The sequence below is a fragment of the Microplitis demolitor genome, chromosome 1 (genome assembly GCF_026212275.2).
Source record: "Microplitis demolitor isolate Queensland-Clemson2020A chromosome 1, iyMicDemo2.1a, whole genome shotgun sequence".
Lineage (NCBI taxonomy): Eukaryota > Metazoa > Arthropoda > Insecta > Hymenoptera > Braconidae > Microplitis > Microplitis demolitor.
In genome coordinates, this window is record NC_068545.1 from 20,597,912 (window position 1) to 20,617,133 (window position 19,222).

The 19,222-nt window shown below is 29.8% G+C and overlaps 1 protein-coding gene across 9 annotated transcripts in view; it reads right to left on the reverse strand.

Moving 5' to 3' along the window:
- The window catches only part of LOC103571306 (growth factor receptor-bound protein 14), a 200,799-nt gene that overhangs the window by 160,509 nt on the left and 21,068 nt on the right, over window positions 1-19,222 (reverse strand). For 3 of the 9 annotated variants that reach the window (XM_053743145.1, XM_053743149.1, XM_053743143.1), the window contains one exon: window positions 17,288-17,511. The exons of 2 other annotated variants lie outside the window; for them this stretch is intronic. In XM_053743145.1, coding sequence (XP_053599120.1) covers window positions 17,288-17,489 — 202 coding nt within the window. In that variant the 5' untranslated portion in view covers window positions 17,490-17,511. Of the gene's footprint in view, window positions 1-2,805; window positions 3,092-7,976; window positions 8,054-16,740; window positions 16,823-17,287; window positions 17,512-19,222 lie in introns of those variants that run through there. 4 more of the 9 variants (XM_053743160.1, XM_053743170.1, XM_053743168.1 and 1 more) reach the window with 4 other exon arrangements.

Here is a 19,222-nt window from a genome sequence, read left to right on the forward strand (position 1 = left end):
GGTGTGCAATTGACTGTGTATATATTAAGTGAATGAATCAAACAAGTTTGATTATATGCCAGCACCATAAATTGTTACCTTTTGACCCTTTTGCCATTAATTTAAACTAACGCGCGTTACAATTCAATCATCTTATCTCACTGAGCTTTTATAATAACAATGATAATAATAAATTTATTTTATAAAATTTATACACCAGAAAAACTAACATCGATATAAATTTATCGCTAACATCATACCGACTACATCATCATACTAAAAGTTATATCCGCAATGCGGTTTTATTCAACCATCAAATTATTCACTTAACTTGTTTTATGCTAAACTATTTTTTTTTATTTATGAAATTTCGAATAAATATATCAGTAGAATACGTGATATTTTTAAAAATCTTATATTTCGTAATTTTAAAAATGAATTTTTAGTAAAATTTATTATATTGGAACGAAAATGATTTTATTTTTATTTTTATTTTGAGAGATTAATGATGTTTACGAATAGATAGATTTATAATATATGTATTTTATAATACATAATAATATATAAATATATATGTATTTATAAAATATTTTTTAAGTGAATAATAAATGATAAATAAAATTTTCATAGAATACTATTTTGAATTAGAGAAGATTTTTTTTTTTGGCGGGAAAAATTTATATTTTTGTAATAAGAGGTTTATTTTAAAATTTTTAGAATAAAAACAAGAGACTAATGTCCTAAGGGGCAAATTACAGTGTTTAACTTTTTTCTTTTTTTTAGTAAAATAAAAAAGAATGTAAATGGGTACAAGAAACTGTAAGCAAATTTTGAACCAAGGAAACATTGAGGTTTGGTAGAGTGCCAAGTTTAATTAATTCTGTGGTATCATGAGCTAACAAGCCCAAACACCTAATTAGTCACTATTACAGTAACTAGTGAATTTGATAGACTTTTAATTTTATTTTATCTTCATACATTACAATATCTAATATATGTAAATATATTGAGCGAGTTATGCATTTTTGAGATTTTCAATTACTGTACGCAATTTATTTTTATCTATTTTGAAAAGTTTTCAAAATTTTTATTAAAGAAAATTTTTTAGAAAGGAGTAAAAATAAAATTATTTGTCTATATTTTTTTTATTTCAATTACTACGGTCAATTTTAAATTAAGAATTTTTTTTTAAATTTCTGGTTGTGACTAGTCATTTTGAAACCCCCCAAAATTAGAACTTAAAAAATATAAAATAAGAAAAAAAATTTTTTGAGCTTCGTCATACTCAAGTTCCCACACTATACCATAAATTTCTAAGTAGTTATTTTCCCATGGAATTAAATAGAATTTGTCTGAATTTCATCACCGCTGATGACTCAATTGATTTTGAAAGATAATCTTTTAAATTAGCATATTACTATGTATACATTTATTTAAGATTTCTGAGAATCAATTCAGTGTCGAGAGAAAGTGTTAGAGCTATTTTAAAAATATTATTTATGTTACAAAAATATTCAAATTTTTTATTTGACATAAGCTAAAGTTAAAGTGTCCACGAGTCGCTTGAACTGATTTATTATGAATCAACTTGATAAATTATTTCGACACAATTTTCGACTAAAAATACAAATCTATATTCAAAAAATATTTTTAAATAATTAGTGTCCGTTGAAAAAAATATATATCAAACCAAGATTTAATTATTTATTAAATAAATTAATGAAGGGACGATACTCAAGGACTATGTAATATAATTATCGCAAGAGTTTAACGTCTTAAATAATAAACAAAATTAAAAAAAAAAAAATATGATAGCTGTACACAGTAAATTTAAATCTACAGCATATCATAAAAGTCATGAAATAAAAATTCATTAATCTGTTAAATCAAAAGTGACTTGACAAAATTAAAAAATGTGAATGTAGTTGATAAAATGATAAAGAAAAAAAATAATAGACTAAATGAGAATGAGAATGAACTGATGATCTACAAGCCGTGACGAAGTACTCGCAAGCTAAATATTTATCAGCGTACATATTAGTGAAGTATGTCATTGTATGTACTGTCTATTATACCCGGTATCAAAAGGTACCTAGCAATTTGACAAATATTTCGTGCGTACGGTGATGATAAACTCGGGAGAATACTGAACGAGTATACACAATTCATATGTATGAAAAGAAAAAATAAATAATAATAAAAAAATTTATAACAAATAATACAACGCAGTATTTTGTATAGATCTGTAAAAAGAGTCAATAGTTTATCGGGAAAATTATTGACAAATTTCAGTGATAACTATTGGAGATTATATTCCATTCAGTAAAATAATAAAATTGAAATAAAAATTTTTTAAATATTTTAAAAGCACAATTTAAATATATTGGAGTTTTGTATGTTCATTTATTTTATTTATGTGAATATAAATATTTGTTTATACTTTTAAATGAACATATGAAACCTCAATAAATAGCAAAATAAAAAAAAAAGTGCACACTTCAAAGGCTTGTTATGAATGAGAATAATTTTCGATTAAATTTGACGAGCAAAAAAAATTATTTTATAAAAATTTGAAGTCAATGAATTGCGCGGTACTGAATTTATCGTGTTTACGTGATACGAAGATAAAAAGGACATGAGTTAAATAATAAATTCGATTTGAAACATTTCACATCAATTTTATTTATTAATCTGCTTTTTGACAAAGTGTACTTTTTATTGCGCAGTATGACCGATAATTCAGTGATTGGTAAAAAAGTTGAATGCATTTGAAGTGTGCAGTGATTATTAAAATATCATAAATAATATATATTATTAAATACTCACGATGATGTGTAGGATAATTATTGTTGTTATTCGACATAAATTTATAATCCATTTTGGCACACGCTTCTTCCAGAAGCACTCACGTTTAAAAATTAATATCGTCAATCCATGACATTATTAATAAACTAATTATGTGTATATTTATATAAAAATAATATTCAAACAATCACAGTATATTAGTTTATATTTATCTTCTGTCGAATACGAAAAGATCGATCAGTCGAATTTTTTATAATCAATTAACTTTAAACGTCATCACCAATTTCCAATATTCGTCTTCCACTCTCTTTAAAAATTCATAAAAATTATAAAGTTAATCATAATCATAATAATTACAATTATTAATTACACTACTGGATTACTTCATGTACTTGATATAATTTTTAAAAAATTATCAAATTTTTAAATAAACTTTTAATAAGAACGAGACAAAGTTTCATCTAAAGTGAATAATGTATCATAATAACAATATATATTGTATATAATATATATACTTGAAATCATAAAAGCGTTTCTACGAACTCTCAACACATACCGAGTCTGTAATGTTGTTATTCTAATCGAGTCGCTACGAAAATAGACTGCGTGGGCGGCTTTTCAGAGCTGCATAGCAATATTATCTATATGGGTGTTTAATGTGCGTGTGTACGCGGTATAGATGTGACGAAGAAAAGCCAAAGTAGTCTTTATAGCATCTAGATGTGTTGTGTCTAAGAAAAATAACTGAGACACGTATAACAACACGATACGGTAGAGTTGATATAAGTCGAGTTGAGTTGAGTGTCTGGCTTGGTTTCATTTGCTTTCGGGGCTGAACAACAACATCATACATACATATGTATATGTATATATGTATATATAGAACATAGCGTGGTATCGGCATGGACATACGCACAGCCACGCGGTGGCGTCTGTTTACGACTTGTTTTTTATTTTGTAGTATTACTCTCGACCGCTCTCCGATTACCCCTTCTACCTATGGATAGGATTCCCCACCCTTTCATACATGAACGCACACAGAAGAAAGACCACACCGCGAGTTCTCCTTTCTCTCTTTTCTACAGAAATGTTTTTTTTTTTTTTTTATTTATTTAATTTAATTTTTATTTTTATTTATTTACTCATCGTTTTAACTTTCTTTGTCTCACTACATGAGGATCAAAATTTATATGTATATATATATATATATATATATATGTGTGTATGTATAATACAGTATACTAGGAGGAGCGTAAAAAAAAGATAAATATAAAGACAAGGAGAAGCTGGTGCAGGCTCGCGTCGCGTAACAAAAGGCGCCGCGGAGAACCGCAAACAAGCGGGAGGTCCTTGTTACATCCAATGGACAAGGACTCGTTCGCACCGGAATGCTAAAGAAAGAGAGTTGGAGATGATAAAAAATATTAAAAAAATTTAAAGGAAAAAAAGAGAAGCAAGACTAACTTTTGATCATCTGAGCGTGAGAAAGATTAAAAGAAATAAACTTTCCTGATGCTAAAGATTATTTTTTAAAATATTTATTGCTAAGTAAATTTACCGGGAAATAATTATCATTTAAATATAAATATAAATAATTATTATCACTGATGATAAAAGTAATATTGTGTTGAGATGAATTTGAAAATATAAAGATGATTGATTGGATGGATTTTATATTTAGTATTTTATTGGCATGTCACACGGAAAAGCTTTATAACGTAACCAGCGAATTTGAAACGACTAATCGGATTCGATATCCATTTCCACTCTCTACTGATCGTCAAACGTGAGCGTCCGGTGTACGAGTTATTATATATATATATATATATATATATATATATATATATATATATATATATATATATATATATATATATATATATATATGTACATCTACTGACTCTCTGATGATATTTATTTCAATTCTTCATACACTGATAGCCATGATAGTCTACCGGACAGAGAAAAAGCGCGAGAGAGATAAATAGAGAGAGGGTTGTACAGAACAAGAGTATAAGAGATACTATAAACTCTAACTATGCGCTATTGAGTACAAACTACTATTTAAACTTGCACGCCTACACACTCGACACATAGCCTTTGAAACGCATAATTTATACGTCGCGAATCACGTCAGACAATCAAACAAATTGTTCATGGTATCGCGATACGTTAAATTACGACCCGAGTAGTTGATAGAAAAATACATATAATAAAATTTAATGTTACTCTAAATCCTGTTTAATGTCTCTTGTCACTGTATAAATATATACATACATTTATATATAAATTTATGTTTTATGTGGATTTAATTTTTTGAATAAAATAAAATAAAATGAACCGTAATCTTCAAGGATTTTAAAAAGTTTGAAATAAAAAGGAAAAAAAATTAACAAGCAGAAGTAGAAGTAGAAGTAGAAGAAGATAAAAAAGAGGAAGATGAAGAAAGTATAAGAAAGAGAGAAAAGAGGAAGGAAAGGCAATAATTTATTTGAAAGTATGAAAGCCATGCAGTCCTTGATAATTTTTAAGCCTTTGTCTGTATAAATGTTCAAAATATTGTAGAAAAGTCCCGACACTTATCAGTCTGACAAATAAATAGCTTTTTAGAACTTATAATTACATCCTTATCTTGTAGATTGTATTAATCACACGTTATTATATTAGTCTAATGTAGTTTTTTAAACGGAAATCACGGGTTTTGTTTGCATAAACTAATACGCTTGTTTAAGGTCGACGATAAAAACAATTGCGTCATAAATAAAATAATGGTATACCATAAAAAAAAAAAATTATCAATTTTCTACGAGTTATTTGTCATGTCTCCGTTCGCCTACGTTTTCATATTCAATCCAACGGTTTTATTCGCTGTGCGCAGTTCACATTTTAAGGATGAATAATTTTAAAAATATAAAAATTTAAAAATCGATGATAAAAAAATATATTAAGAGGAAAATAATAGTGTGAAATAATAAAAATAAAGTTTAAGAATAAAAGTCACGACCTTTTTCAATTGCATTCTTATATACTTACAGACAATCTGATACAATTTTATCTATATAAATATATAGGTATACAATTGACGATAGAACTTGACAGGTTCCGAAGAGCAAAAAGAATCAAGAAACAAGAACATGGAAAAAAAGAAAATAGATAAAAACTAGAAAGCTTTTACCATTTTTTTTTTCAAGTATCAAACGGAAAAAATTTATCTATTATTTTTTTTGTGAATTTTTTTTATTTTAAAGCTGCTTTTTTATGGATCGTAAAAAAAAATTATAAGATTTTGATCTTTGTAATTAGAAGTTAATCATTTGGTCTACTTCAATTTAATAAAACTATAGATATGAAGTAAAAAAAAAGGAATTGCAGCGATAAATTGTCAAATGTATGGGAAAATTAAAAAAAAACTCAATAGCAATTATTGGAGACAGTAAAAGTTAATTATTGTCTGTAGTTTAAATTATTATTTATGAATTAGAAAAATTACAACGCAAATTAATAACAATTATTTATTAAATGATAATTATTATTTGAATATGTATCAGTCTGAAAAACGGGTTATTATGATAAATTAATTTTTCATGGGAAATTATTTGAAGTTATTTTATTAATTTAAATAATTAATTATTTGGCGCCAAAAACAAAAATTAATAGTATTTTAAATTAAATTTATCGAACCAATAATCTAACGCTTAAAAAATTTCAGGACTGAGCTGTTTATAATTTCCTCAGCCATTATAGTAATTTACTATACTTTTATTTTCTATCACTATAATTTCTCGTCCGAAAAAATTATTTAACCTTTGGACAAAAAATAAAAATGCGTCTACTTTTATCATATAAAACTTTAATTTTTACATCACATGTAATTTTAATATGAAGGTGAATGTAGCAGACATCAGAAAAGTTTTAAATTATTAATAAATAGACTAAGTAATTAATAAAATAAAATTTAAAAAAAATTCGCAGTTAAAAAATTAATAAGTGGATTTTTTGTAAATATTATTTTTAAAATTATTTACTCTATTTATTTATAATTTTAAATTTGTCTGATGTCTGATACACTCATAACTCTTGTTCCAGGCGGCAAATTTAAATTTTCAAATTTCATGTTCCGAAAATTTTAAGTCCATTTAATTTTTCCTACACCATTTGCCGCCTAAAAAATTCAGATTAAATACTTTTAATTGCAAAACAAAAAATAAGTCAGACTCGATTGCAATCTCGGGGTAATTTTATCGATATTCAAATAAATTTTGAACTTTTTACGTTCTTTGAACGAATAACCAAAAAGACGGAATAAAAAAATTTAATTTTATGGTAAAAGTACAACTTAAATATACTTTTAAAATAATTAAATTATCAAGTATTAAAGTACTCCATTAATTCTTTACCGTATGTCAAGTACGAGTATTTACGGACCTTAAAAGATTACGTTGAACGACGACATAGTATATATATAGTTTACATATGTATATACTTTTGTAGAATATTTAGGTGTCACTAGATTTAATGAAAAATAATAAAAAATTAAAATTTAATTAATGAACCTATTTAAATTCAAATTTCCCGCCATGAAAAAAAATATTTTCTAAGCCTCGCATTTACACAGCGGCCGTTTTAATTTTAATAAAGAATGCTCGTAATCATTATTTTTACCTTTTAATGAATAAAATACCTATCCAATATCACTTTAAATAATTTACTAGCAAAACACAAACATAAGACTGACCTAATAATCTAAATACGTTTGTTTAAAATTTATAGCTCATCAATCGTACTATTACTATTATCACGATTATTAATTTTTTAAAATACATATATTTTAATATAAAAACAATAAATATATGTGTATCTTGTTACAATTTTCCGTTTAAATTTCAGTCTCGACATTCGATTCACGACATAAACAAACTTTTGTACTTATCAGCAAAAAAACATTCACGAGTTATTTTAATAATTTTGAAAATCCCGCCATTTTATTTTTCCGTCAGCAAAAAAATATTTTTTCACACGGCACCAAAACTCAGACACCCGACACCGAAAATATTCAAAATTATGAAAATAAAATAGTTTTTAAATAAACAGATTTTAAAAATTATTTTTTAAAATTTAAAAAAACAAAATGCCCGACTTTCTTTGTCACAAATTTACATAAAGTAATCCAGTTTAAAATAAATAATTATTACCATTACTGATATGAAGTAAAAAGTTTGAATTCTTAATCCTCAATTTAAAAAAATAAAAAAAAAAAAAAAAAAAACACAACACTGACACTGACACTAAAATTAATTTAAAAAACACCACAATAATTTAAAAAAAAAAAAAACACTCACTATCGCGACGTTACCGAAAACTCAATTATCTAAATAACCGCAATTAATTATTACTATTTTAAATATTTAAATAATAAAACTAAGCACAAATACACGTATAATATATAAAAAATATAAACTGCGCAAAAACGTTTGAAAGGTATATTGTAGTAATCGATAATCTAACCTCGGAATTGCATCACTTTCTTAGCCCTCAGAAAAAAAATAAAAATAAAATAAATAAAATAAAAATACCGAATAAGAAAGATGAGACGTAGAACCGGAATGTAGTAAGTACGTAAATATAAATATAAAGAGCAAAGGGAATGCGTACACAACAACAACACTCTACTCGGAGCACTGGTATCTGCTGTCGTGTTTAGTAGTCACTGTAACTGTGGCTGTAACTGGGAATAGATTGTAAACAAAAGCAACAGAGTCACGAACGGTTAAACGTTGGACACCTAGCGTCGGGTACAAGAACAACAGAGCGTACTCCTCACGTGGAGTCTCGCGTAGTACTAACCCGACAATTCCCGCCACCTCACATCCAGTCATCGAGCGCTCACAGGCTCGCAGGCTCACAACTCAGCCGCAGCAGCCCCACGTACTTAAAAACACTGTCGTGCTCGCCTACTGGTGCACACACACACACACATAAATATATATATATATACATACCATACTTTATATATCCAGTCAAGTCTAAGGAGGATCACACACATTCAACATCACATCAACATGAGCCGCGCAGGGCCAATGATCACATATAATACTAGTACGCACTTGTATAAATTATAAATATAAATATACGTTTAATGAGACAAGACGGTAATTAATATTAAATACCCTTTGTATCATGTTACGTAATATAAACATAAAACATTTTTAAATTAATAGACTTGTCTGGTAATAAAATATTTTATTGAAATAAAAATTGTCTGGAGGGAAAACGTCAGCTTACTTTTTTAAATTAATTAAACTTTCGCGGGGGTACTCGTACAATAATGTGATTTTTAAAAAAAATTTTTTGGGGACAAATTTAAATTTTATTTTAATAAAATAAAATAACAAATTACCGTTACCCTTAAAAATTGATATAAAGGAACTTGAAAGGGTAACGCCTTGAGATTTCTATCCTTTATGTCTTATGTATTTTCCATTTTACTATCTTGTTCTCTTTATCATCAGCTCGTCTCTTTTTCCGTTCTTAACCCCTTTCTTCGCACGTCCCTCACTTACTTCCTCTGCATTCCCGGTCGTCGTCTTTATATATATATATATATATATATATATATATATATATATATATATATATATATATATATTATGAATAAGAAAGACAGAAAGAGAAGACTAGGCCCACCACGACGCCGACGCAAAGGCGTAGGCCTGTCTTGAGTATGTTTTATATATATCCTCGCTCCTCGTACTATAACGACCTGATCCTTTTTCCCGGGATATAACTACGGAATATATATATGAGAGTATGGGTGTTTAGATGTTCACTAATCTGGGATTAAACGATAGAAGTCATTAAATAGCAGGACAAATTTATATTTTATTACATTGGTTACTGTAACTGTCGGTGTAAAATTATAAACTTAACGAACGCCGTTGGCTGATGTGAGTAAAGAGACGTAAAGATGATAAAGAAAATAGTAATAAATAGTGTTTACGTTTATTACACACGTGTTCAAGTGGGTGTGTCGCGCACGCGTGGAATCAAATTAACGTTTCACATACAAATTACAATTATTTGTTTTAAATATTTGTATTTACCTTACGGTCTCTAATATTGCAATTAGTAATTCAGTAATTTACATTCTTAAGTACATGCAAAAATTTTTAGTTATTTTTTTTTCACACACTGATGTGTGGGTTTTTGTGGCTTTCAATTATTTATGAAAAAAAAAAAATGAATAAAAATTTCAGAGTACTCATTTTTAAAATATTATTTTTACTGAAAGGGAAGAAATACAAATGGTTATAGTGGCGTAGGTCCTGGATACGATACAAACAAGGGCGGGTGTATGTCGGGTGTGCGCAGTAAGCGCATCTTCATGAACAATTGTGCGCCGATGACATTAAGGGGGTTGAGGATCAAGAGGATTTCGTTAGGCAGTTGCATTGGGTTGTAAAATAACGGTTCACATATATATATGTGTATAAATATATAGATATATAATTTGGTGTAAATTTCATGGGTTCCAAACGTGATAACGCGCACGCGCATTAAATACCAAACATGTTCTACTATTATTTAGCTAACTGTTTATCGTATGCCGGGAAAAAGCACTATATATATATACCCTATGATAAGTACGAGTAATATAGAGTTTAAGTGAAGAGTTCTGAGAAATGTTAAGGGGACGAGAATGAAATAGAGGGATAACGGCAAATGAAATTGTACTATACTTTGTACTAGTATACATGTAACTAGTTTAGTAATATACACATATATATATATATATATATATATATATATATATATATATATATATATGTATTATATTATTAATATATTAGTTTACACATTTTTGAATCTAAATGCAATTTTAAAATATAATAAAAAAAGAGATTCCGTGCGATGCTAATAGCTGACGTAGTGTGACGTCATTATTTCCAGGAATATTTATAAATAAATATATATTTCACAGCTATAAATACAGTGTTCAGATAACGAGTTAAGTATGATGGAAAAAAAACGAGCGTTTTAGTTTATAATTTAAAATTGTTAGCGGAAAAATGAATGAACGTAATTATTAACCTGGATCGTGACAGAGTTGATAAGAACTCGAAACCGCCAATGCCAATATTGTCATTGATAAATTTGGTATGGTGATATAATTAACATGATAATAATAATAATAACATTAATAATAGAGTAGTGTTGTACAATAGAAGAGGTTTGTTGCATCAGCGTGCATCAGTATCGTGTAGTATCGTTAGTGTGATCGCATCTGCGTCAGCACCGAAAACCAGTTCACTTTATACCAAAACAGCAACGGCTAGAGCGACAATACACGGCACTGTCTATTTATTTTTATATATTTATATATGTACAGAATAATACAATAGAATGTATAATAGTATTATGTAGAGTATAAAAGTAGTAGGAAATAAAAAACGAGCTTAAAGTATACTCACTTCTATACCGTGAGATAGAGGATCAGACGGAAGGAAGAATAAGCGGCGGAAAAAAAAAAACAGACAGTGTGTGCTATCGCTACGTATGTTATGTAGTAATGTAAGAAGAGGAAATGAAATAAAGAATGAGAATGAGAATGAGTTGAGAAGAAACTGGTGTACTGAGACAATTCATTGTAGTCGCGTAGTTGATGTTTAGTCTTGCTATCAGATAAATTTATATTTATATAATATGTACATATAGCAGTAAGGAGTAAGTAGTATGTACAGTAGTAAGAAGCAACCGAATGACGATGCGGAGGAAGCTGTGGTGGGGTTGAAACCAACAGGAGAGCACGGAGAGTACAGAGTGTACAGAGAGTAGTAGAGTCGGTTCAATAAATGCAGCGGCCGTTGCCCGAGCTCTACTACATCTCTATATATATATATATATGGAATACGCGATATATACTACTGAGTATAAAGCGGAGCGAGAGAGAGGCCGATTGGTAAGACAGAGAGAGTAATCAGCTGGTGCACAAAGCAACGAGAGAGACCGAGAGACAACAAACCCACGCCTGCGCCACGTGGGTCATAGTAGTAACGTCGTATCGCTCGCGTCTGTCTCTACTCTACTCTATACTACTCAGTCTCACAGTATGTACTACACAGCATACAGCGGCACGAGATATCAGTGGCCGCGAGAATGAGACCCCCGGCAGACAGAGACCGAGATACCGCGCCGAGTGTGAATCGCGGCTGGTGAAGAGGCGCGATGTAGGCTGAGCTCGGGCGAGCGAGGGAGAACGAGGCCAGACGAAAAGAGCGCGAGAATTCCCGGTGAATTGAGCTCACGTGTAAGAGAGTAAGAGCCGCCCGCGTTCTCCTGTCGTAGTCGTAGTAGGTTTGTACGTGTTTTTATTTTACTGAGCACGCTGGTGGTGCTGGCGGCGATCGATAACTCGACTCTAGAGCGAGACAGAGTGATAACAATGCAACGTGGGTTGGCGTAATATAAAGCAACAGCGGCAGCAGGAGTATAAACTCGGTTGTGGTACGCACAGCAGACCACCTCCACCTCCACCCCCGCCACCACTTCTCTTCCGTCCCTTGAACCTTGTACATATTATTGCTATGCTCTGTGTACCTCTACTCGGCGACGAGCTGAGTTGAGCTGAGCAGAGGCGGACGAGGCCACCGACGGTGATTCCAAGAGAATTCTATATCTATACGACGTATACTATACCGCCATTTTGGGATTTTCGTAGCTCCTCGATCGCTCTGCTGGAGGATATTGACCAGCTCCTTCCATTACCATTACATTCTCTCTACTATAAATTCGCTTTCTCTCTCACGGTGTAGTGTCTGGTTCTCAGATCCTGCAGCCTCCAGCATGTTCTCCCATCGTCGTAGTCTAGTCCAAAGTAGTTCTATGCGTGATGTCTGGGACTCCTCCCAGATGACACACCCTGCATTCAGATGCGTCGTCTCGCGGAAACTCTAACCGATTGATCATATACTCCTATACTTAACAACAACCGACTCTCATAGGTTTTACTTTATAACACCCAAGATTTTAAATTTTTTTATCAATTAAAATCCAACGCAATTTTTTTCCCTGCATCGTAATTGCCCAGAAATATTTTCCGAGCGACTCAATCACGTATACTGTATGATATCAATAGTAAATCATCAATAATCGATGATGACGATAATGATGTTGATGATAATGAGCTAGTAAGTGAAGCTTTTAGGTTGTTATTTCACGTGCCACGCCTGTTTCTACGGACGCCGGCGCCAGACGATGAAACGAGAAAAGACAAAGACGGAATGGATAAAGAGAGAATGGAATGATAACAAGAACCATCGACCGTAAACGTTGTATGTTGTCCAGACAACACACAAGGCACTGCCATGAAAACGCATAAACTTTTCAACATCACTACTATTTATAAATATAAATGCCTCGATTCTATTTATAAATTTGCTATCTCATGCTCATGAATCCTACCATGCACGTAATTATTCATCCATACATATACATATACATATATAAATATATAAAGTATATTCTAAGAAATCAATCGATACGCAATTTATATTTTTCCAAGATTGTCTCAGCTGCATTCAACGGCCGTATGCAGCCGCACTGCACGCGACATCGATTATCTTCAGCTCCCTCCTATTCTTCATTTATAAATCTATATATATATATATATATATATATATATATATATATATATATATATACATATATATATATATATATATATATACATATATATATATATATATATATATAGCACCCTTGGGTGGAGCTGCATTATAAACATTTTGTATGCAATACAAAATAAAGACTATCTGCAGTACAAAGAAAGTCCATCCATCGTGACGTCGATCGAGAGATTCAACACTTGCAGCATCGGAGCCAGATATCTGGTCGGCGTCGCAATTGCCAATCAATCGATCGAAACAGCCAACAAAACCTAATATAATGCAAAGTAGTGAAGCCAATGCCAAAGCTGCATGTAAAGGCGTCGGTTAATTCTCTACGTGAACACAGTTAGGGAAGGTCTGGTACCGGTTCGAAGACCCTACAGCACTCGTCGCGCGCACGAGGGGCTACACTCCAACGACTCGACAGCTCAACTCAACTCTACTTTGCTCGACTACTCAACTCACATTTTCGATCGCTCACCGCATACGAAGAGCCACAGGAAACTAGAAACTCAATCCATTCATGTCTCCCCTTCTATATGAGGTCTTTGTCCCCAGTGTGGTGTCTCTTCACTTGGATGGGTACCACATATATAATATATATATCATACGCGATTATTCTCCAGCACTTCATTGCCAATGCATAGTTTGTTGTAAAGAATTTTTTTTTTATTTTTAATCTCCGTCTATTTAATTTCTTTATTATTTTTAATTTTGAGTTACAACTTCAAATATCGAGTATTAAATATATGCACCACAAGTAATTATGTCTTTACACCTACACTTTAGTTCATTGTTTAATAATTAATGAGTATTGTAATATAGATGTTGAGATTAATTAATTTATAAAAAAAAAAAAAAAAAAGCTGATAATAATAAAGCGTGAGACTAAATTCTACTCTCTATTTTTTTTTAATACTCAATATATTATTAAATAAAAATTTTAATTTATGAATAAATTTTTTTATCAACGACAGCATATATCAGAATTTATAATGTAAAGGTATTTACAGTGTCTATGGCATCAATTTTAAATGAAAATGACGAGACGTTTAAACTGGAAAGTGGGCCGCCGGAAATCAAGAATCGATACGTCAATCTTCGATAGTTGTGTGGGAGCACGGCCATTTTATCATCCCCAACCTGACCTAACTTAGGCTGAGCATCGCGATACCGTAGTAAGTAAATACTACAAATTTTATTTATTTTCAAGCCGACCCTTTTTCTGTTTATAAAAAAAAAAATTGTTTTTTTTAGAGATAACGCAAATTTCTGACGAGAGTCTGTACATTAAAGAAAGTCATGGACTACTTGTAATGATAGTAAACAGGAAGTAACTATAAAGTGTTACGACGGTGCTACGAACGTTAACGTGTTCTTGTTAACTATGCGCAGACAATACAATGTTTATTTTTTTTTTGATTCAATGCCGAGTGTATAAACACTTTCTAAATGCCAGTAAATATTCGTACAATAGATTATTAAACTCCAAATAAGTACATGTAAGTAGAGTAATGAAAACCAAAAGTTTTTGTAAGTTAATTTTTTATGCCATAGGTCAAAGTATACTTTTAAGTCATACTTTAAATAAAATAATTAATTTACGTTTTAAAAAAAATAAGCTGACGTAAATAAAAGTATATACTTCAGCCGGACATATATATTCTAGAAAAATATTAAAAAAAAAAAAATTCAATTTAATTCAAGAAATTTTTATCTGAATTTTTTTTTTAATTAGGAAGGAGTTAACAAAAACATTTTTTTTATATGAAATTTTTGAGCAGCCATGTCTGATATGAGCAACTTGCCCCATCATTTTGTAGACTAAAAAAAGCTTTTGCTCTTTGGAAAAAATATAATGGGATTTTTAAATATAACAACTTATTATAAATTCTAAAAGATCACATTGAAGTGATAGTTGAATAAATATGAAGAATTTCAAGTATTTGATGTGACATTTTACAGAAAAAAATTTATTTAGCTTTCGAATACTATACGAGTGATGAGTTAGAAAGTATTTAGAATGTATAGGAAGTAAGAAAAAAAAAATTAAACAATTTATTCTTACATTCCGAGCAATTTTCATGTTGTGTTTACGTCTTATTTCGATTATTACGCGCATTATAATTTTTATGTCTACTTTTATATGGACGGAAACTCGATGGATAATTGAGCACATGCAACAATAATTCGGTTTTATTTTACCATTGATGGATTGGAGAAAAGAGATATATAGCATCATCAAACTCGAAACCGCATTTCAAGATGACTTTGTTGCAAACCCTGGCATTAGTGATGAATAATAACACCGATGATGGCACTAAAACTTGAGGAGACTGAGAAGCCTTTTATGATTGGGCATTCAAAATATCATTATTTTTTAGCTGATGATTACTGTGTAGCAGCCGTATCTGAGCAACTTAGTTCGACTTTACCACAAAATAACATTCAATGAAGGCAACATTGTATTTATGGAAGACGAGTGTACGGAAATGCATCGGTTGCGGACTAACATTGAAATACAAGAGGCGAAAGAGTTGCAACTTTTTTTATCCTAATCACCTGAAATTTTAATTTTTTAATTTTTGATATGAAAATTTTTAAAAAATAATTTTAATTTTACTATCAAAATTCGCGTTTTCAAGAAACCGAAAAATTTCCGTCGAAAAATTTTTATAAATTTTATTTTAATACTCAAGCATGTATGTGTGAAATATATAAATATTATATACTACTTGAAAAATGTATCAAAACTTAGATTTGGTTAAAATTTTAAATTAATCGGGAGAAAAAAATTTTGTTTATTCCGAAAACAAAATTTTGAAAAAATTTTTCACGCAAATTATTGATTTTCTACTAAATCATACAAGCCGTGTAAAAAGCAAGAACAATGAATATATACCAGTCTATAGGTATGTAATATTTAATTATATCAAGTACATAAAAACACTTTTATAAGTTTTCTAAATTGATCCCTTAAAGTTATTATATAAAATAATGTAAAATTGCAGGCTGTAGCTTAGAAATAATTATTATGTAAACATAAATATATATGTATCGTAAATATGACCGATCGATCTTTTCATAAAAATTTAAAAATAAAACCAGCACGAAAAATTTTCTGTCATAGAGTTATCGAGTAATAAAACCCGCAACTATAAGTAGTAAAATTTAAATGAAAAAAAAAAAAAGAAAGAAATGGCACAGCAAATCTTCAAAAGTTGAATATTATTCCGCGGTAGCTAAAAACAATTACAAACGTGTAAACATATATATAAATGATGGAAGATACCTGTTATGATGGCAATTAGGAGAAGAAGTAGTTGTAGAAGAAGACGAGGATCATCGAGCAGTAAACTATAAAAAATTGCTGGCGTTGTTGTCATTGTCGGGATCTTGAAGCCGACAGATGGACAACGCGAGTCCACCACTCGCGATCCTGTTGATTCTTCACATAATTTTTATAAAAATTCTAACATACCCTGATAGTCAAGTTGGCGAGAAACTGACGAGAAACTTGCAGCCGCAACTGGACACTAAGTTGACCACCAACAGTTGGTACCTCCAATAGTTGATAGACATTTTCTGAGAAAGCTGGTGGCAAAAGTTGGTGATCATAAGTTGACGGTAAGTTTACTTTCAATTTCCTCAAAAACTTGCATTCCAGTTGCGGCTCCATACTGGCGCCAACTTTCTGAGAAAGTTGGCGGTAACTTGTAGCCAAAAGTTGCAAAATCTAAAGTTGTTGACAACTTGTCGTCAAGTTGGTCAGAAACTAATGAATGACCAACTTTTTCACGATCAACTCGTGCTATCAGGGTAAGTATTTTTAAACTTACTGAAGCATAACCTGGTGATTTTTTTCATATGGTAGAATATATTGGTTCCCAACTCAGCTGACGTCATTATTTTTGGTTTTTTTTTATTCACTATCGAAATTTCGTTGCAATCATTTTCAAAATTCATCGAAATTGTGCTCGTATTTGTACTTGCACTTGGTATTGATTCAAACCCTACTGTGTCTCGATAAATTTCTGCCATATCAGCTGGAGTTTAAAAGCAACTGCAACATAAAATAAAATATCTATTTTACCGGTGGATGTACAAATTATATATACATATATTTTATTATTGTAAAAATAAATATTTACTTTTATTAAGCCAACAATTGTAATAAATTTTCGTTAAATTAACAATAAATTATGTATATGATACTGGCATTTTGCCGGAATTCTATTGAGATAGTCATACAATACAATTAATAAAGTTGACCTATCTCTGAAAAGGAATAAAGAAAATTTAACGAAGAGTAAAATATGATTATCATGAAAAGACGATCACCACAAAAGACTTATTGAGTCAAAACTTTTGTTGACTGGCTCACCTTTACCATTTCGTATTACTTTTGTGAGATAAAACTTTACGTAGGTGATCAGAATACGTTGGAAAAAATTTGTTTACATTGATTTTGCTTATTTTATAGCCCACAAATTTATAATGAAAGAAAATTTGAAAATTTTTTAAATAATAAATTTTTTTTCAAATGTATCTTAATGAACCTCAATTTTCCCAGAGTAACCTCGCATATAATTTACAAATTTTCAATGAATTAGAATTTTATGAAAACATTTTTTTGAGTTTCACCAGATTCTCGAGCTATTCTTCAATACTCTGATTCATATAAATTTCAAATTAAAAAACTAAATATTCAAGTTAAGTCGGAAAATAGCAAATATAGAATCACTGAGTAAATTTTTTGAATTTTTTTTTTATACGAAAATACTTTTAAAAAATTAAAATTCTGAAAATTTTTTTCGTTTCAATTTTTTGTGAACAGAAAAAAAAATAAATAATGCATTTTTTCAGAACAGGGTAACCAATTTAACCTAAAATTTATTAATTTTCTCTCGTATAAGAATTCTGATAAAAAATTACCCCCTATGGAATTTCGTAGGATCGAAATAAAAAAATAAAAATTTTTGATCGTAATCGAAATTTTGATTTTTGTTTCTGTATTAAAATTTGTCAGGTGCTCCGTCATGTCTCAGATACCCTATATAGTATATCAATGAAGTGCAGCTATAATTGACACATATAATATAAATTGATGTGTCATAATATTCAAGAAAGTCCATTACGCAGTCATTGAACAGCAGAGTAAGTATTGATATAGTTTCTACGAGTTTGCGAATAAGAATAAATGTTTGATAGACAGGAATATACCCTGTGGCGTAAGATATGTCTAAATTAGTTAAATATACTGTCAGTCAAGAAGAACTTCAACATTAGTTTCAAATTACCATGAATCAAATATTTATGCTTATGGATGTAAATTTGTAATTTAATAAAATAATACCATCAAGTTGATAATTGAAATAATGTGATAGTCATATCTGATAATTGAATTAGTTAAATTTATATTTGATATTACCCGAAAGGTCATGACTCAAGATGTTAATATATGTCTATTCTAGTTTAATATACTTAAGCTGTTAATAATAAAATCTAAAATATTTTTACCATCTTCGCTATAAATTTATTCGTAAAAAAATTAAAAACTTATTGTAGTCTGTGACTTGGATCGAAAGTGTGATATTACAAAAAAAAACGTTTTGAAACTACATTCTACTTAAAGATGCTTTAAATCGGTAAAAGAAAAAAAAATTCTGAAAAGTTACAGGTCAAAGACAAAGAAAAAAACAAGTAAAAGTTTATTTCGAGCTCATACTATTTTTAAAAAAAGTCATAGTATGTTGGTTGCCTTTGGAAGATAA